The sequence below is a fragment of the Oncorhynchus masou genome, chromosome 25 (genome assembly GCF_036934945.1).
Source record: "Oncorhynchus masou masou isolate Uvic2021 chromosome 25, UVic_Omas_1.1, whole genome shotgun sequence".
NCBI classification, from domain to species: domain Eukaryota; kingdom Metazoa; phylum Chordata; class Actinopteri; order Salmoniformes; family Salmonidae; genus Oncorhynchus; species Oncorhynchus masou.
In genome coordinates this window covers 34169552-34190944 of record NC_088236.1, presented here as the reverse complement: position 1 = coordinate 34190944, position 21393 = coordinate 34169552, and the positions used below count along the sequence as shown (strand labels likewise).

The window sequence follows — 21393 nt, the reverse complement described above, 5'->3', positions numbered from 1 at the left end:
TACACAACACAATGCCACAGTTGTCTCCAATGTAATTTTAGAGAATTTGGCAGTACATCCAACCAGCCTCACATCCGCAGATCACTTGTAACCACGCCAGCCCAGGAGCCCTACATCCTGCTTTTATACCTATGGGATTGTTTGAGACCAGCCACCCGGACAGCAGATGAAACTGAGGAGTATTTCTGTCTGTAATAAAACCCATTCTGATTGGCTGGGCTGGGCTCCCAAGTGGGTGGGGCTATGCCTTCCCAGTCCCACCCATGGCTGCTCCCCTGCCCAGTCATGTGAAATACATAGATTTGGACTTTATTTATTTATTTCAATTGACTGATTTTCTTATATGAACTGTAACTCAGTAAAATCGTTGAAGTTGTTGCATATTGCATTTGTATTTTTGTTCAGTATTATTTGTTCTGTTTTCACGTCATCAGATCATGTAGATGTTATTGCTTGCTACTTTGCCATTTTGTTTTACGTTAATGGTTTGAGCTGAAATCACATTGATAATGGGATTGACTTGATCGAGATGATGGATGATATAATGGCAATGGAGTCTGTTCTGATGCTATCCCACTAGTGTGCCGGGCCACTGCATCACACTGTAATAACCTTAAGCTGCTCCTGCTATAATTTGTAATATAAAGGCCCTATTGTCTACTGTGTCATGGGAATTCGAAGATTAAGTAAAAGGTCAGTGCTAGCCCTTTCACTTTAATGACGAGGTCACATCCAGTTGATCAGCTTGCCTCAAGTCTAGTTCAATAGTTGATCCAATATTTTTATAGGATATTTTTGTGTTCAGATTAATAATGATAAAGGCCATGAATTATTCCTGACCTCTTGATATAACCAAGAAACAATGGACCATGTTCTAGAACTCCTGACCCTGATCATGAAGGGGTGTTAGATAGAGTTTAGAGAAGCAGGACAGTAGCCAGAAGGTTGTAAATTCCAAGGCGTAGGCTATTAGGAGAGGCTAAGGGTCTAGTGACTCACTAGTCCATCCAAAATGATAAACATTAACTTCCTCTACATGTCTTCAAAACAACAATGTCTGTTAACGTGGGGTAATGTTTTGTCTCTTGCTTTCCCACAGAGTTGGACAGTCAGGAGATGTCAGACAACACCAAGAGCTCTCTGCCCTTCCCTGTGTTCCTTCCAGTCAACTACCAGGTGCGAGATGCAGACTGCTTCTTCCTGAAGGAGACCGGTCAGGACATCATGAGAAACTCCAGCCTGCAGACACAGACACAGCCATTTGTCATCCTGAGAGCCAGCCGGCCGCCTATTGTCAACGCCAGCTATGGGCCCCTTTCCAAAGAGCAGCCTGTCCCTCTAGACCTGATCCAGTCTGTGCAGCTGTTCCGGGCCCCGGGGATATTCACCTATAACTGGAAGGTCCAGTTCTTTGTGCTGACCCCCCGGGTCTACTCCTCCATGCCCAAGGTGCAGGTGTTGTTCTATGTGGCTGGGAGGGACTGGGACAGAGGAGCAGAGGGGTTAAATGATGAGTTGCCCTGTGTGATGTTGTTTGCCTTCTGGCAGACCCAGGAGGTAAGGGGCTCCTGTGCCCTTGGAGGTCAGAGGGGCACCTGCATGGCTGAGCTGGAGCCTGTAGCCAGCTGGTTTAGTCCCGCAGCAGAGAGCTCTAGCCGGGAGAGGCTGTACCTAACAGAGGGCAACACAGTAGAGTTGTACTACCAGGCCCGGCCCAGTGCCTATGGGAAGTGCAGGGAGTGGGATGGGGGCCGCTGGGGTAGCTCAGGGCAGCAGCAGCAGGCTGAGTACGTCCCTGTTACTCCAATGCAGAGAATCTGCAGTGTACGCCTCCTTCAGGTGCCCAAGGGAGCTGCAGCTGTGTCTCAACTCAAGCTGGGAAAGGCCGTTGTCATTCAGACCTCCTCCAAACCCCTGAAGAAAGATATCGCCACTTTCAACATCCTCACGGCCAGCTCCTCCCTGGAGAACTTCACTCTGCGGTGAGTCTCATATGACATGATTGATGTTTTCACTCATACTTAACCTACTTTACTTTTTATTATGTCAAGTCACGTATTCTAAAACAATAAGTTATCTTAAAAATGCGTCATTCCAAATGCCACTATTTCCCTAAGACATATAGGAAACAACTATAGTGAAGTGCTTTATCAGACCAATAACTGTCCTGTAGCACACTGTGGTTATAATTGGTTAACAACTAACCCTATTTTCTGATGTATTGCACAGTAGCCCAACTTATCTTCTACATTTAGCCACACGTTCCCAAACTGTCCATTAAAAATAAGGGAATATTGGAGGAAATTAGATTTGATGTGGATTAAAGCATTTCTCAGAAAATATCATAGATGTTAGCAGTCTTACTGGGAATTGAGGCAGATTATTAATGTTAAATTGAAAAATACATGTCTTTGCTAGTGGAGAGTAATGATATTCAGAGCTATTTCAACTTCCCTTGCAGTCATCAAGCGACTATTGCTTTTGCATTAACCTACTATATTCCAGTATTTTCATCATTCAGTTAATCATAACTAAGGTGAGTTTTCCTCTCTCTGCGATTTTTTTCTAGGCCCAATGGCAATTTCCTCTTCTCCTCACTCACTCTGGCTATTTTCAGGTTTGGGCTCAACTTCTGTAATGTCGTACCAGGCCTGGGCTCGGGGTTCAGTTCACCGGGCTTGGGTCTGACCGGGATCAAATGTTAAGTTCTGATGAGAAATGAGAAAGGTAGTGCCAATTATGCATGTGCTTTGAATTCATGGTGACTTTGTGTGAAGTAAATACGCTAGGCCAACGGCTTCCATGAGACAACCTGTTTGGATGAAGTGCTATTTTATTTTTGGCAAATTTTCTGCTGCACATATTGTGTATTTTGTGGAATTGCATTAGTGCGACATTGGGAGGAAATTTGGTAATTTCCCGGTAATTTTACACCATCTGTAATATTTTCTATCTAAAAATGTATATACAGTACCAGTCAAAAGTTTGGACACACCTACTCATTCTGGGATTTTTCTTGATTTTTACTATTTTCTACATTGTAGAATAATAGTGAAGATATCAAAACTATTAAATAACACACATGGAATCATGTAGTAACCAAGAAAGTGTTAAACAAATCAAAATATATTTTATATTTGAGATTCTTCAAAGTTGCCACTCTTTCCCTTGATAACAGCTTTGCACACTCTTGGCATTCTCTCAACCAGCTTCATGAGGTAGTCACCTGGAATGAATTTCAATTAACAGATGTGTTAACTAACGTGTTAGTTAAAAGTTAATTTGTAGAATTTCTTTCCTCCTCAATGCGTTTTTAGGCAATCAGGAAGGGTGGTATACAGAAGCTAGCCCTATTTGGTAAAAGACCAAGTCCATATGTGAATTTTTATTTATTTTTACATTGGATAAAAGCAGAGACACAGAGCGACAAAATGGTATATTATACACAGCATTTGAGAAACAATTGGATAGTAATTCTGCTTTGAAAGTGGATAAACTTCACTTGAGAAAATGGCCTTTGAATGTTTTAGTACAGTACCTACTGAAGAGCTCTTCTTTGTCTACACCCATTCAGCATCGTTCACACCCTCTTATGCTTTAGGGTTGATCTGAGCGTTCTGTCCTAACAACAACAGTCAAGCACTCAAGCTAACTGGCTAACGTGAGAGAACAGTTCACTGACTATTTTACTCGCCCTAGCAGAGCTGGTTAGGTTGTTAATATGTTATCCAGAGCGTTGGTGACTGCAACTGTGCTGCTGGCAACAATTTAAGCTTTTTTGGCAATGTTTACCGACACTGGCCATATTCAACAGGTGTTGAGTGTTCGTAAATTTGACATTTATTCTGCACTCTGGCACACTCAAGACGAGTGCTCTGAAATCAGAGTAAACAAATCCAATTTTATTAGTCACATGAGCCGAATACAACAGGTGTACTAACAGGTTCACCTTACAGTGAAATGCTTACTTACGAGCCCCTAATCAACACTGCAGTAAACAAAAAGGCCAGTGTGGAGTGCAATAGAGATTGCATCATCTGTGGATCTGTTGGTGCGGTATGCAAATTGGAGTGGGTCTAGGTTTCTGGGATAATGCCGTTGATGTGAGCCTTTCAAAGCATTTCATGGCTACAGACATGACCAGCCTTTCAAAGCATTTCATGGCTAGAGATGTGAGTGCTACAGGTCATTTAGGCAGGTTACATTCGTTTTCTAGGGCACAGGGATTATGATGGTCTGCTTAAAACATGTTGGTATTACAGACTCAGACAGGGAGAGGTTGAAAATATCAGTGAAGACACTTGCCAGTTGGTCAGTGCATGCTCGGAGTACATGTCCTGGTAATCCGTCTGGCCCAGCAGCCTTGTGAATATTGACCTGTTTAAAGGTCTCACTCACATCGGCCGAGGAGAGCGTGATCACACAGTCGTCCAGAGCAGCTGGCGCTCTCATGCATGTTTCAGTGTTCTTTGCCTCTGAGCGTCAGAGCCGGTGTAGTACGACTCGATCTTAGTCCTGTATTGACGCTTGCCTGTTTGATGGTTCGTCGGAGGGCATAGTGGGATTTCTTATAAGCTTCCGGGTTAGAGTCCCGCTCCTTGAAATTGTCATCTCTAGCCTTTAGCTCAGTGCGTATGTTGCCTGTTATCCATGGCTTCTGGTTGGGGTATGTACATACAGTCACTGTAGGGACGACGTCATCGATGCACTTATTGATGAAGCCAAAGACTGATGTGGTGTAGTCCTCAATCCCATCGGAGGAATCCTGGAACATATCCCAGTCTGTGCTAGCAAAACAGTCCTGTAGTTTAGCATCTGCTTCATCTGACCACTTTTTTATCGACCCAGTCATTGGTGCTTCCTGCTTTAATTTTTGATGTAAGCAGGAATCTGGAGGATAGAGTTATGGTGGGCGAGGGAGAGCTTTGTACACGTCTCTGTGTGTGGAGTAAAGGTGGTCTAGAATTATTTTCCCTCTTGTTGCATATTTAACATGCTGATAGAAATTCGGTAAATCTGATTTCAGTTTCCCTGCATTAAAGACATCTGCCGCTAGGAGCGCCGCTTTTGGATGAACGTTTTCCTGTTTGCTAATGGCGTAATACAGCTCATTGAGTGTGGTTTTAGTGCCAACCTCGCTCTGTGTTGGTATGTAGACCGCTACAAAAATTACAGATGAAAACTCTCTTGGTAGATAATGTGGTCTACAGCTTATCATGAGACGCTCTTCGTCAGGTGAGCAAAACTTTGAGACTTCCTTAGATATTTTGCACCAGCTGTTGTTTACATAAATGCATAGGCCCCAGCCCCGTGTCTTACCAGAGGCTGCTGTTCTGTCTTGCAGATAGAGTGTATAACCCGCCAGCTGTACTGTATGTTCTTAATGTCGTCGTTCAGCCACGACTCAGTGAAATATAACGTATTACAGTTTTTAATGTCCTGTTGGTAGGATATATGTGCTTTCAGTTCGTCCCATTTATTTTCCAACGATTGAATGTTAGCTAGCAGAACGGAGGGTAAGGGCAGATTAGCCACTAGTCGCCTGATTTTGCCTCAATTTATTTTTCCTTCTCCAGCGAATCACGGGGATCGGGCCTGGTCGGGTGTCTGCAGTATATCCATTGAGTCTGACTCATTGAAGAGCAACTCCTCATCCAATTTGAGGTGAATAATCCCAGTTCTGATGTCCAGAAGCTCTTTTCGGTCATAAGAGATGGTAGCAGCAACATTATGTACAAAACAAGTTACGCACAACGCAAAAAAAAACAAATTAGCATGCATGGTTGAGAGCCAATAAGATGACAGCCCTACCCTCCCTACGGTTATAGTTAAGGTTATAACTTAGGTTCAGGTTAATGTTAGGGTTATGGGAAGGGTTAGCTAACATGCTAAGTAGTTGGAAAGTAGCTAAAAAGTAGTAAGTTGTTTCAAAGTTCCTGCAATGCTAAAGTTGTCTTTGATGAGATTTGAACACACAACCTTTGGGTACTAGACATTCATGTTATATATCCATTCACCCCAACCAACCACCCTCCTTTCATTTTTGCCTTAAGTAACCTTCTATCTTATGTAACAATACCAAACGTAACATATCATACTCATTTGAGAGTCCTAGATGTATGTTTACTGTGTTATGTCTATGAGATCAGTCTATTATACCAGATCTGACTTATTTGTTTGTGTTCAAAATCTATTTTTGACCAATCCACAAACCAAACCAAAGATAGATAAACTAAGATATCCAATCATATCAAACCAGAAGACATCCTCTTGGAAGGGGGTCACATCAATGTGTGATGGCCTTAGGGGGTTGGCTGGGTAGGACAATTGCATACAGTGTCATCAGAGTTCACTCTGAACAACTACAAGTAACCACAGAGTTCATATATCCATATAGATAGCGTCAGAGTTCTATTCAGAGTACAAGTTTTAGATAAATACCAAACGTGGCTGCAATAGTGTTATTCTATCACACATTTAACAGTCAGTCCTCTGCATACTGTAGAGAGAGATACATGTTGACCCATTGATGGGGGAAGGGCTGACTGGTCCTTGGGTATATTCTTGGGCCATTTGTCATGCTGCCGGAGGTGACACATCAAGAGCACATCAATTAGGGCTGAACCAACAGGAGTATAGGGAGGTTAAAGTGTGTGTGTGTGTGTGTGTGTGTGTGTGTCAGTCACCAGATCTCAACCTAATTAAACACTTATAGGAGATTCTAGAGCGGCGCCTGAAACCGCTTTTTCCACCTCCATCAACAAAACACCAAATTATGGAATTTCTTGTGTAAGAATAGTGTCACATTCCTCCAATAGAGATCCAGACACTTTTAGAATCTATGCCAAGGAGCATTGAAGCAGTTCTTGTAGCTCGTCATGGCCCAATGCCCTATTAAGAAACTTTATGTTGGTGTTTCCTTTGCCTTCAACATAGACAGGTGAAGATTTATGTTGTCTTGCTTAGAGATAATACTTGTTCTACTGCTACTATATTTCCTCCAAACTACTGTATGTGGTGAATAATTGTCCTGTCTGGGGTTCCAGAATCAATTTTCTCTATATGCCGCAATTATTTATTTGGCTTGCATGTATTCTGTTATCCATTTGATGGTATCAGGAAGAAATGTATATCAAATTGCCTATCGTTTTTATGACATACTGTACATCTCTTACCTAGAGATCTTATTCCCCCTGAAGTTGAAATGTAAACTCTGCAAACACAGGTGCCACAGTCACAGGGGCTTTGTCTATTCTGTAGGTGGGCTTCAATAGGCTAAAACAGGGATGACCCAAAAAGCAGGACAGCCGGAATGCATTATTCAGCATGTCCTTTGCTCAGCCATTCGTATACCCAAATGAGAATGGTACCTGGAGGAGACCAATATTAAGTCAGTCAGTGGTGAGCGTTGCATGGATGCACCTCACCTCCTTTTTTGAGAATATCAAATTAAGTGGAGATGGAAGGTCTAGTTGAAGGAGCTGGTCTCTCCCTCAACCTCAATAGGTCCATCTGCGCTTACAGTGCTGCTATTCCCAGAGCACACTGGCAGGCACATGCACTGTTCTGATTTAATGCTTTAGCTGGGATTTCTCACCGTCAACAGGCTATACAGTAGCTTCTCATCCCACAGTGTTTGCTGTGTGTCTTAGTAATGTAAATGTTTTCATGTTTTCAATAAAATTTCGATAAAGTACAAGAATATGTAGCAACTTATTTGAATGAGATTGATTTAAATCAAGTTGGCAGCCTTCTCTCTTCCTGTTCCACTCCCCTGTGTTGGAATCTATGTTTACTTAAGCAGTGGGGCTGAAAATAAGCCTTTTCCCTTGGCTCTGTTCATCTGTCACCCCAGTGCCCATGTATCTTAATCACTGTTGCTTTAAATCCATTTGAAATTGCCTCTCACTCACAGTCTCTCCTCAGTCGCTCTGCCTCATGGGGTCAATGGCCACATAATAACAACAAGGAGAGCAAAGGAAGAGGATTGATGGCAGGATCTCCTCTCCTCAAGAAGTTATTACCTTGCCTCTCATAAACAGAGGAGTACATCTGTGTGTATGTTCAGTATCTGTGTACTGTTCACCTCCCTGCCCATACACACAGCTGGTGTTCTAGCCCTCCTCTTCCCCACCATGCGGCCAGTTAATTAAGGGATCCTGTGTGTCTCTTCTGGTCTGGGCCTCAGCAGCTGTCTGGCTGTTTTATCGCTGTTCAAGTGTACCATTAAGTTAGGCTTAACGCTTAGTCGTCAACATAATGAGCCAAGTGGTGGTGATCGCTAGTGACCAGGGGACCAGAGATCCAGTCAGAGTGTGATAACATGGTCAAACCACACCTGATAGTTTCATTAGCCTTCCATTAGATTGTTTTTGCAGGTTTCATTCTCTATTACAGATGTATTACTGCTCATATTGACAATGTAGTGCCATCACCTCCGTATGCTGCATGGTAAATTACATGAGGGGGAATCAGATTGCTGTAGAAAATGTGTTTAGTCTGTGCACCATTAGCTGGATAGTGTTACAGATTGAGTTAGCAAAATCCCAGATCACAGCCTCAGTTTTTAGGCAACGATTAAATTATTAAATAGTGATGATATCTGATCAAACACCATTTGTAGTTAATTCAATTCTCTCTGATAACATTTGTTTTAATCACAGACAGTATCATGAATAAAACCAATAAGCTTTGCTATATGCCAGATACTGTGTCAGTGGGCTACTGCCAAGAAGTCTGATCATTCATCCATGTGACAAACACAACTTTTTCATCCCATTTGATGTGTTTTTAGTCCTGTCCTGCAAACAATGAGTTGTAAGGATGTCCCCGGAACGTCGCGAAATAGTCACCTGTAGTCATCAGGACGTTGTGGAAGTTTTGTCTAGTTCCTGGTAGGTCCCGAGGATGTCCCTGGGGATGTTTTTAGGACATTCTTGGGACGTTATGTCATGGTCCCCTGGAGGTTTTGTCTAGTTCCCGGGGATGTCCCCAAGGACATTTTTAGGACTTTCTTGGGATGTTGTGTCATGCTGCACTGGAGGTATTTGTCTAATTCCGGTTTGTCACGGGGACGTCACCTGATGGTCGCAAAAAAAGGGACGTGCACATCATCCCTTTTTACTGTTGCTGGGTGAACCACTGATCCAATCACAGCTCTTTGTGTTTTGGTAATGCTAGGGACATCCACACACACAAACAGTGCTTTCAACTTAAATAAAAAGTTTGAAAATGGATTAAATTATATTTTTCTCATCAATCTCTACATGCAATACCACATAATGACAAAGCGGAAACAGAAATACCTTATTTACATAAGTATTCAGACCCTTCACTATGAGACTCAAAATTGAGCTCAGGTGCCTCCTGTTTCCATTGACCATCCTTGATGTTTCTACAACTTGACTGGAGTCCAACTGTGGTAAATTCAATTGATTGGAAATGATTTGGAAAGGCATACACCTGTCTATATAAGGTCCCACGGTTGCCAGTACATGTCAGGGCAAAAACCAAGCCATGGGGTCAAAGGAAATATCCGTAGAGCTCCGAGACAGGATTGTGTCGAGGCACAGATCTGGAGAAGAGAGGTCCTCCATCATTCTTAAATGGAAGAAATTTGGAACCCCCAAGACTCTTCCTAGAGCTGGCCGCCCAGCCAAATGGAGCAATCTGCGGAGAAGTGCCTTGGTCAGGGAGGTGACCAAGAACCAGATGATCACTATGACCAAGCTCCAGAGTTCCTCAGTGGAGATGGAAGAACCTTCCAGAAGAACAACATTCTCTACAGCACTCCACCAATCCGGTGGTCAGACGGAAGCCACCCCTCAGTAAAAGGCTCATGACAGCCCACTTGGAGTTTGCCAAAAGGCACCTAAAGGATTCTCAGACCATGAGAAACCAGATAGATTCTCTGGTCTGATGAAACAAAGATTGTACTCTTTGGCCTGAATGCCAAGCGTCACATCTGGAGGAAACCAGGCACCATCTCTCTGATGAAGCGTGGTGGTGGCAGTATCATGCTGTGGGCATGTTTTTCAGTGATCAGGATCTAGGAAAAGATGAACGGAGCAAAGTACTGAGAGACCCTTGATAGACCCCTGCTCCAGAATTCTCAGGACCTCAGACTGGGGCAAAGACTCACATTTCAACGGGACAACGACCCTAAGCACACAGCCAAGACAACACAGAAGTTGTATACAGGTCTTGGAATGTCCTTGAGTGGCCTAGCCAGTGCCCAGACTTGAAACCGATCTCTGGAGAGACCTGAAAATAGCTGTGTAGCAATGCTCCCGATCCAACCTGACCGAGCCTGAGAGGATCTGCAGAGAAGAATGAAGAAACTCCCCCAAATCAGGTGTGCCAAGCTTGTAGAGTCATACCAAAAAAGACTCAAGGATTTAATCGCTGCCAAAGGTGCTTAAACAAAGTGCTGAGTAAAGTGTCTGAATACTTATGTAAATGTGATATTTTGTTTTTTATTTTGAATTAGCAGACATTTAAAATCCTTTTTTTTGCTATGTCACGACGAAAAATGTATAACGATAAAAGCTATTTTAGCAATTTTAGAATAAGGCTGTAACGTAACAAAATGTGGAAAAAGTCAAGCGGTCTGAATACTTACCAGTAAAAGTGACGGTTTTAGCCAGCCGGCTACTTTTCATCCGCAGTCCCTGGGCAGGCTATTAAAAACAATTACCATACAATAATTAATGAGCAGTGAGTGTAACCGATGTGAAATGGCTAGCTAGTCAGCAGTGGTGCGCGCTAATAGCGTTGTGCGCGCTAATAGTGCAGTTGTCACGCCCTGGCCATAGTTTACTTTGTATGTTTCTATGTTTTGATTGGTCAGGGTGTGATCTGAGTGGGCATTCTATGTTGTATGTCTTGTTTGTCTATTTCTGTGTTTGGCCTGATATGGTTCTCAATCAGGGGCAGGTGTTAGTCATTGTCTCTGATTGGGAACCATATTTAGGTAGCCTGGGTTTCACTGTGTGTTTGTGGGTGATTGTTCCTGTCTCTGTGTTTTGCACCAGATAGGGCTGTTTTCGGTTTCCGTACATTTGTTATTTTGTTAGGTTATCGTGTATAGTTTCCGAATTAAATAAAATGAATCACAACTACGCTGCATTTTCGTCCGCTCCTCCTTCCCACAACAAAAGCCGTGACAGCAGTAGTCTAACCTCGAAGTGACAAAAGCATGGATTAATTTTTCTGCATCATTTTTGGACAGAAAGTTTCTGATTAATTAAGATTAATTGTCAGATTCAACAAAAGATCTCTTTGTTTCTTGGGACCTAGACCAAGTATCTCTGTTTTGTCCGAGTTTAAAAGTAGAAAGTTTGCAGCCATCCACTTCCTTTTGTCTTAAACACATGCTTTTAGCAAGGGCAATTTTGGGGCTTCCCCATGTGTCATTGAAATGTACAGCTGTGTGTCATCCGCATAGCAGTGAAAGTTAACATTATGTTTTCGAATGACATCCCCAAGAGGTAAAATATATAGTGAAAACAATAGTAGTCCTAAAACGGAACCTTGAGGAACACCAAAATTTACTGTTGATTTGTCAGAGGACAAACCATTCACAGAGACAAACTGATATCTTTCCGACAGATAAGATCTAAACCAGGCCAGAACTTGTCCGTGTAAGACTAATTTGGGTTTCCAATCTTTCCAAAAGAATGTGGTGATCATTGGTATCAAAAGCAGCACTAAGGTCTTGGAGCACGAGGACAGATGCAGAGCCTCGGTCTGATGCCATTAAAAGGTCATTTACCACCTTCACAAGTGCAGTCTCAGTGCTATGATGGGGTCTAAAACCAGACTGAAGCATTTCATATACATTGTTTGTCTTCAGGAAGGCAGTGAGTTGCTGCGCAACAGCCTTTTCTAAAAATTTTGAGAGGAATGGAAGATTCGATATAGGCCAATTTAGTTTTTTATATTATATTTTTCAAGAGAGGCTTTATTACTGCCACTTCTGAGTTTGGTACACATCCGGTGGATAGAGAGCCATTTATTATGTTCAACATAGGAGGGCCAAGCACAGGAAGCAGCTCTTTCAGTTGTTTAGTTGGAATAGGGTCCAGTATGCAGCTTGAAGGTTTATAGAGGCCATGATTATTTTCATCATTGTGTCAAGAGATATAGTACTAAAACGCTTGAGCTTCTCTCTTGATCCTAGGTCCTGGCAGAGTTGTGCAGACTCAGGACAACTGAGCTTTGAAGGAATACGCAGATTTAAAGAGGAGTTCGTAATTTGCTTTCTAATAATCATGATCTTTTCCTCAAAGAAGTTCATGAATTTATCACTGCTGTAGTGAAGGCCATCCTCTCTTGGGGAATGCTGCTTTTTAGTTAGCTTTGCGACAGTATCAAAAAGGAATTTCGGATTGTTCTTATTTTTCTCAATTAAGTTAGAAAAATAGGATGAACGACCAGCAGTAAGGGCTCTTCGGTACTGCACGGTACTGTCTTTCCAAGCTCGTCGGAAGACTTCCAGTTTGGTGTGGCGCCATTTCCGTTCCAATTTTCTGGAAGCTTGCTTCAGAGCTCGGGTATTTTCTGTGTACCAGGGAGCTAGTTTCGTATGAGAAATGTTTTTATCTTTTCCTACAGACAACAGACAACATTGGAAAGCAGCAATACACAGCTAGGGATTATGTTCACAAATCTGATTGACCTTTAGCCATGTCTTCATGTGAAAGTGTGATAGGTGGTGCAGTTATGTGTGTCTGATGTCAGTGTTTTCCATACAAGGGAAGCTCTCAGAGAGAAAGCAGATTGACTAAAAGTGCTTTTCCTTATGGGAACTATACAGCCACCTCTCATGGCAGACCTTGTGGATCTGCTGCCATATGTTTGGGTTTTCTGTTTAACAAAAGTACTGAGTGGAGGGGGAGCCAGGCCATTTAGGATCTTGAATACAAGACATGCATCGGTGTATTGCACAAGATTTTCCAAACTCAGGAGCTCATGCTTTCTGAGGATGTAACAGTGATGATGGCTATTGGTCTTCCTATCAAGCACTTTAAGAGCTTGTTTGTAAGACAGACTGAATATGTTTTAATGTTGTACAGCAAGCTTGGGCCCAACTAGTCAAGCAGTATGTTAAGTGGGGGAGTATCATAGATTTGAAGTATAGTTTTGCTACCTCTGTAGTCAAACAATTTTGTATAAATTGGAAATTAGCTAGGTTGAATTTGGTTATTTGAATGACATTTTTCACCTGCTTTTTAAAAGAGAGGTTGGAATCAAGTATGATGCCAAGGTACTTAAAATCAGATACCACCTGGAGCTTCTCCCCTGACACGTAGACATCTGGCTCAGTAGCATCTGACATGCAGACAGATCTTTTCACATTGAGATGCAAGCACGAGTCACTGAGCCACTTTGTAACCATGGACCATTACAGTAGTAAGTTCTTGTGCAGCTTGTTGTTTGCTCTTTGCATTCACTTATATCACTGTGTCATCCCCATACATTTGAACTTCAGACCCAGTACAGACAGAAGGCAGATCATTAATGTTCAGGCTGAACAGGAGGGGCCCCAGTATTGACCCTTGGGGCACACCCACATCATAGCTAAGAGTAGGTGACAGCTCATTGCTCACTCTGACACACTGAGTTCTGCCTTCAAGATATGATTTCATCCATCTCAAAGCATCGGGGGAAAAGTTGAACTTGGGCAATTTTGTGCTGATAACCTCATGGTTACCAGTATCAAAAGCCTTCCTTAGGTCCAGAAACACAGCCCCAACAACGCCCCTCCTGTCATTACTAAATATCAGTTTCACATGCTGTGAAAGCTTTACATAGTAGCACAGACAAATAGGCAATGTGGAGCAGCGTCAATCTTATTTTGGGAGAACCCTGGCATAGTGACCTTGGTTTTAAACGCTTTAAATGGACACTTCCGAATTTTGTATTTCCCGGGACTCTCTGGATAATTCTGAATCATTCCCACTATGGAAACTTGGTAGATCTTCTGGAAAATATGAATCCCTACCTGACATGGTCCTCAGTGGCATCCTGGGAATGTACAGGGAACAAGACAAAGGTCCCCTAGAGAACGTTCCCTTGGGACAATCACGCAGCCTTCTTAGAATGTTCTCAGAAATTCAGTGGGATAACGTTGCGCAAAAACCCTTAAGAGACCTAATGGGAACGTCACTGAATGTCCTCATGATATCTCCTGTTTGCTGGGCGGACATCTGGCGTTAACATTGCCCTAAAGAACTCCCTAAACTGACACATAAGTATGACAAGCATGTCATTGATGAATGGCGGAACATCAGACTGGCTGAACGATGGTTATTTGCTTACATAATGAAAGATTGCAGTGGAAAAGTGGATCAGGGGCCTGATTGTAACCCCTGAACAGGTGGGCCTGCCTGTGGAGTGGGTCTTACTGGGAATAGGGCAATGGGTTGCCCTCAAAACCAGGTCAGATTAGGATGGGGAGCCTCATGACAATGCCGACGGCTGTATTATCAAATCAAATACAATTTTATTTGTCGCGTACACATAGCTTGCAGATGTTATCGCGAGTGTAGCGAAAATCTTATCTTCCTTGCTCCAACAGTGCAGTAATACCTAACAATTCACGCAAATCCCCCAAATAAAAAGAATACAGTAACACTTTACTTGACACCTGGTCATAACCATGTCATAATATGTCGTAACACTGTCATGACCCATATACTTACACCTGTTGTGACATATATTTCTCTAATTTATGGCTGGTTATGACACCTACATAAGAGTGTCAAAACCCAAATTTATTCAAATTTGCCAAGAAGTTTCCTTTTGTTTGAAAGTTTGTCTCTTAAATCCTTTGTATTTTCAGCATATTTTAAATAACTCGTAGAAAATACTCTTTATGACACTGTCATGAAGCATTATGACCATCCTGTGTCACTTTACTTGGACTAACAAAATACACTTTATGACACTGTCAATAAGCATTATGACCATAATCATAATAATCCATAATCATATAAGCCAGATAGGCCTATCACGTACATGCACTTATATCAGTCATCAGTCACAAAGAGGGTGTCTTGTCCCGCTCCTAAAATCTGCTCCCAGTCATCAGCAACAGAGCATTGGGGTAGGACAATGTCTGACATCAATGTATGCACAATTACAATGATGCTTTAACATGGTCAATAAAATAATTTATTTCATAAACGTACTGTTGACACATAGACTATGGTATAATGGAATGTTTAGCCTTGTGTAATAGGTTTTGTGTGTTTTGACACTCTTATGTAGGTGTCATAAGGTGCCATAAAATAACACAGTATACTATGTCACAACAGGTCTCAACAAATGTGTCATGACAGTGTTATGACCATAAATTATTAACACTTATTTGAACTCTTATGACATCTTATGATGCTGGGTGTCAAGTAAAGTGTTACTGTCTATACTATATGTATGTATATGTATATGTGTGTGTGTGTGTGTGTGTGTGTATGTGTATATATATATATATATATATATATATATATTTATTTATATTTATATTAGAGGTCGACCGATTATGATTTTTTAACGCCGATATGATACCAATTATTGGAGGACCAAAAAAGCCGGTGCCGATTAATCGGCCGATTTTAAATTTGTAATAATGACAATTACAACAAAACTGAATTAACACTTATTTTAACTTAATATAAAACATCAATAAAATCAATTTAGCCTCAAATAAATAATGAAACATGTTAAATTTGGTTTCAATAATGCAAAAACAAAGTGTTGGAGAAGAATTTAAAATAGTTTTTTTACATGGCACATATTGCAAACGTTTAAGTTCCTTGCTCAGAACATGAGAGCATATGAAAGCTGGTGGTTCCTTTTAACACAAGTCTTCAATATTCCCAGGTAAGAAGTTTTAGGTTGTAGTTATTATAAGGCTATTTCTCTCTATACAATTTGTATTTCATATACAGTGGGGCAAAAAAGTATTTAGTCAGCCACCAATTGTGCAAGTTCTCCCACTTAAAAAGATGAGAGGCCTGTAATTTTCATCATAGGTACACTTCAACTATGACAGACAAAAAGAGGAAAAGAAATCCAGAAAATCACATTGTAGGATTTTTAATGAATTTATTTGCAAATTATGGTGGAAAATAAGTATTTGGTCAATAACAAAAGTGTATCTCAATACTTTGTTATATACCCTTTGTTGGCAATGACAGAGGTCAAACGTTTTCTGTTAGTCTTCACAAGGTTTTCACACACTGTTGCTGGTATTTTGGCCCATTCCTCCATGCAGATCTCCTCTAGAGCAGTGATGTTTTGGAAGATTTTTTATGGGGTTGAGATCTGGAGACTGGCTAGGCCACTCCAGGACCTTGAAATGCTTCTTACGAAGCCACTCCTTCATTGCCCGGGCGGTGTGTTTGGGATCATTGTCATGCTGAAAGACCCAGCCACGTTTCATCTTCAATGCCCTTGCTGATGGAAGGAGGTTTTCACTCAAAACGCACGAAAGTGCTGTTTGAATGAATGCGTACGAGCCTGCTGCAGCCTACATTGCTCAGTCAGACTGCTCTATCAAATATGGTCATTAATATGGTCGAATCCGGAAACGTATAATTTCAAAAACAAAACGTTTATTCTTTCAGTGAAATGCGGAATCGTTCTGTATTTTATCTAACGGGTGGCATCCCTAAGTCTAAATATTGCTGTTACATTATACAACCTTAAGTGTTATGTCATAATTATGTACAATTCTGGCAAATTAATTACGGTCTTTGTTTGGAATAAATGGACTTCACACAGTTCGCAACGAGCCAGACGGCCCAAACTGCTGCATATACCCTGATTGCTTGCACGGAACTCAAGAGAAGTGACACAATTTCCCCAATTCAATGAAATTCATGTTAGCAGGCAATATTAACTCAATTATCAGGTTTAAAAAATATGTACTTGTGTATTGGTTTTAAAGAAAGTGTCACGCCCTGGTCTTATTTTGTGTTTTCTTTATTAATTTGGTCAGGCCAGGGTGTGACATGGGTTTATTATGTGGTGTGTTTTGTCTTGGGGTTTTTGTAGGTATTGGGATTGTGGCTTAGTGGGGTTATCTAGTATAGTCTATAGCTGTCTTGAGTGGTTCTCAATCAGAGGCAGGTGTTTATCGTTGTCTCTGATTGGGAACCATATTTAGTCAGCCATATTCTTTGAGTGTTTCGTGGGTGATTGTTCCTGTCTCTGTGTTAGTTTGCACCAGTATAGGCTGGTTTGGTTTTTCACGTTGATTGTTTTGTATTATGTTCATGTTTGAGTTTTTCCTTTATTAAAAAACATGAACACCAACTACGCCGCATTTTGGTCCGATCCTTGCTACACCTCCTCTTCAGAGGAGGAGATAGAAGAAAACCGTCACAGAAAGGCATTGATGTTTATGGTTAGGTTTGATGCTAAATCATCACCCGTTTGGCGAAGTAGGCTGTGATTCGATGAGAAATTAACAGGCACCGCATCGATTATATGCAACGCAGGACACGCTAGATAAACTAGTAATATCATCAACCATGTGTAGTTAACTAGTGATTATGTGAAGATTGATTGTTTTTTCTAAGTTTAATGCTAGCTAGCAACTTACATTGGCTTCTTGCTGCCCTCGCGTAACAGGTAGTCAGCCTGCCACACAGGCTCCTCGTGGAGTGCAATGTAAGGCAGATGGTTAGTGCGTTGGACTAGTAACTGTAAGGTTGCAAAAACGAATCTCCGAGCTGACAAGGTAAAAATCTGTCGTTCTGGCCCTGAACAAGGCAGTTAACCCAGGCCGTCATTGAAAATAAGAATGTGTTCTTAACTGACTTGCCTAGTTAAATAAAGGTGGGAAGAAAAATGGCCAAATTGGTGTCCAAAAATACAGATTTCTGATTGTTATGAAAACTTGAAATCGGCCCTAATTAATCGGCCATTACGATTAATCGGTCGATCTCTACTCTAAGGACACGGTTAGGGATGCCATCTGGGCCAGCAGCCTTGTGAGGGTTAACACACTTAAATGTCTTACTCATGTCGGCCCGGGAGAATGAGAGGTCAGTTCTCGTGAGCGGCGGTGGCCCGCGTCGGCGGCGCTATGTTTTCTTCGAAGTGGACGAAGAAGGTGTTTAGCTTGTCCGGGAGCAAGGTGTTGGTGTCCTCGATGTGGCTGGTTTCCCCTTTATAATCTGGGTCCATGACATGGCTGGTTTTCCCTTTATTATCCGTGGAAATATTTTTCATCTTCATACAATCATCGATACAATCATTCACTTTACATTGGATGATTTTTAAAATGTATTTTAACAACCATAGTGGTACTTGTCCACAAATAGTATTTTATTATCACAGAAAATGCACTAATATGGTGAATTAAAGTCAGGCTAATCTACATTTAACACTGTTTACTTGATTTTTAGGGTCTGCCATTATTCACTCACTCAGTTATGACTGAAAAAATAAGGCTTAGAGGGAAGACAAGCACAGGGGAGGGGGTTGCTGACTGGAGCGGGCCAGGGGGCAAGGGCTGCCATGAGTGTGTGTGACAAAAGTAAGAGAGGCCATGGTGGTCAGGTGGTGGGGCATTGGTATGCAAAATACACGTTAGTTCGACACTCAAACCTTGCCTGGAGAGAAGTGAGATGGATGGCAGGTGCAGCACCTGAGAGCTGCTTTTCTCACACACTGTCAGCTCCAGTCTCTGGGCCAATCCATCTTCCCTGCCCTGCTGCCTCGATACCTCCTCCTCCTGCCTCCCCAGCCAGCACTGCCTAAGCACAGTCACTGACCGTTATGGTTCTTGCTCAGAACCACTGTTAAGAAAAATCCCTCCTCCCTCTCATCACCGTGGGGTTTCCCCCTTAGATCCCAGAAGGCCTGGGGGAGAAAAGGCAGATAGGTACTCTTGTAACAGTTAGTTTTGATTAGGTAAACCCCACACCACCAGGCTCAACACTAGCATGAGTGGGTATATTTAGAATGCCATTACCAGATGAACTGTTCTCAGATATTTTCTCATTACTTATTACAAGAAGCGTGTCATCAGGGTTACACATTTTTTCATTATAGATGCCAATTCATTGATGGCAAATAATAGCATTGTTCTGTTTACCACTATGACCCCAGCAAATCCTTGTGAGTCAGAATAAGGATTATGCTGTGACCTGCCCCTATAGTAACTGCTAAACTAATGGAAGTTCATGTGAAGACAGGATGCTATAGTTTTTATAACATCTCCTGGTACTGCTGGTATATTACTATACCTTTATCCCAGAGGTTGTAGAGGCCTCAAGGTTACCTGACATCCTGGCTCTAGGAGTGTTGTTGTGGTCACGAGAGATGGGTGGTGACAGGCATGTCCCCTTCTACCCAGTCACCTTCACCCCCACTCACAGTCCCTGTCCCCCTGTTAATATGTGGCTGCTGCTCCACTCCCGCTCTCCCCTCAGAGCCTGTCAGTCCTGCTCCCCTTAGAGCCTGTCAGTCCTGCTCCCCTCAGAGCCTGTCCGTCTCCTGTGCATTTGCTCCTGCTTTCCCCCTGGGAACCTGCTGGTTGTTGCTAACAATATAGTGAGGGCCCCTCCCTGTCCCCTCTGTGCCACTTACTCTAATGGATGAACAGTACAGAGAGAGGCAGGTCACCTTCACACACACACACACACACACACACACACACACACACACACACACACACACACACACACACACACACACACACACACACACACACACACACACACACACACACACACACACACACACACACACACACAACAGGGCGTTGAGCACTGTGTTAGTTACTCCACTATCAGCCTGTACTACTGTACTGCCCGGAATTGACATTTCTACTGCTTGCAACTCTTTTTAGATTATCCCAAGATATTTCCTGATTTACATCCATCCAGCCCCTTTGGGGATGTGTAATTCTCCTGTGATCGCCAAACTTTCCTTTGCCAGTTTAGTAAGTACTGTTAGCACTTTTGTCGGATAGAGATTGTAGCAGTAACATGGCAGGATCAGTGAAATCTTACTGAAATGTCTGAGTCCCTGTCTCACACGTGCCACAAGTATGTCCCCTCATGTTGACAGAGAGAAGGAGGGAGAGGAGACAGAGGGAGAGGAGACAGAGGGAGAGGAGACAGAGGGAGAGGAGACAGAGGGAGGGGAGACAGAGGGAGGGGAGACAGAGGGAGGGGAGACAGAGGGAGGGGAGACAGAGGGAGGGGAGACAGAGGGAGGGGAGACAGAGGGAGGGGAGACAGAGGGAGGGGAGACAGAGGGAGGGGAGACAGAGGGAGGGGAGACAGAGGGAGAGCCGAAGGCATTGCATCATTTTTGTGCGCCATGTGGCAGCATCACAGGACGATTTCAGCAACCTCCATGCCAAGATTAGTGCTCCCTTGAGCCTTCAAACCAGTACTCCTGATTACATCTTGGAAGAGCTGTATGTGCAGATGTTCAAGCACACATATACAAACACACACCACACATGCACACTTCCATAACACCCACAACTACACACATAGGCAAATAACATTAACTAAAACAAATGCGTTTTTAAACGGGATGAGTACATACGCATGGCAGTAGCATGAGTATAGCATCTGTCCATATGACCTTGAATGTCCCACAGGAGGGGGAGTAGAGAGGATCAGATGGATGCTCATATCATAGATTACCTCTCCCCAGAGACACATAATGTGCTCACTGTTGTTTTACTGCCAGAATGTATGTCTGAAAGAGTCAGGGATAAACCCATGAGCAGCATTAGGCTACACATGACATGCATGCACATGATAATACTACACTGACGATGTTACGCACTATTAGGCATATTTTTATGAAGAAACAACTTGGTGGAGCTCCGTTTATATAGATCATTAAGCTGGAAGAATTGAATTTGAAAAATCCTTTGAGTGGCTCTAAAGAAAGACGAGATCAACGAGTGCAGTGTTGTTATCCTGTACATTTGTAGAGGATGTAAAGTAGGATGCCTCTCCGGTACAACACTATGGATGTTTTCATGTATATATATGACCTCTTCCACTCATACGCTACGCTAACTTCCGGTAGGACATTTTACACTAGCCATTAATACCAGGGTAATATTTTCAATTAGCATTAGGCTCTCTGTTGTTGTACTCGGTGTTCAGCTGCATTAGATAATGCTTATCATTTACAAATGAGAGGCCAGCAGACCAACAAGCCATTAGTACACTATGAATCATTTGTGTACAAGACAGGACCAAAGATGCCCATAGTATATGAGGAATACTAAACACTCAAAATGCATTTTTCCTCTGGCTATTGAAACCTATCCTATGGGGTTTGCTCAAGCCTCTTAAATGATAGGGATTTGCGACGAGCAAAGTGGTCTTTGATTGACTGAAGGTC

General features: G+C 42.4%; 1 protein-coding gene across 1 annotated transcript in view; it reads left to right on the top strand.

The window, feature by feature from the left end:
- Positions 1–21393, top strand: part of LOC135514172 (transmembrane protein 132D-like) — a 65693-nt gene that overhangs the window by 7688 nt on the left and 36612 nt on the right. The window contains exon 2 of the mRNA XM_064937426.1: positions 1100–1982. Coding sequence (XP_064793498.1) covers positions 1100–1982 — 883 coding nt within the window. The remainder of the gene's footprint in view (positions 1–1099; positions 1983–21393) is intronic.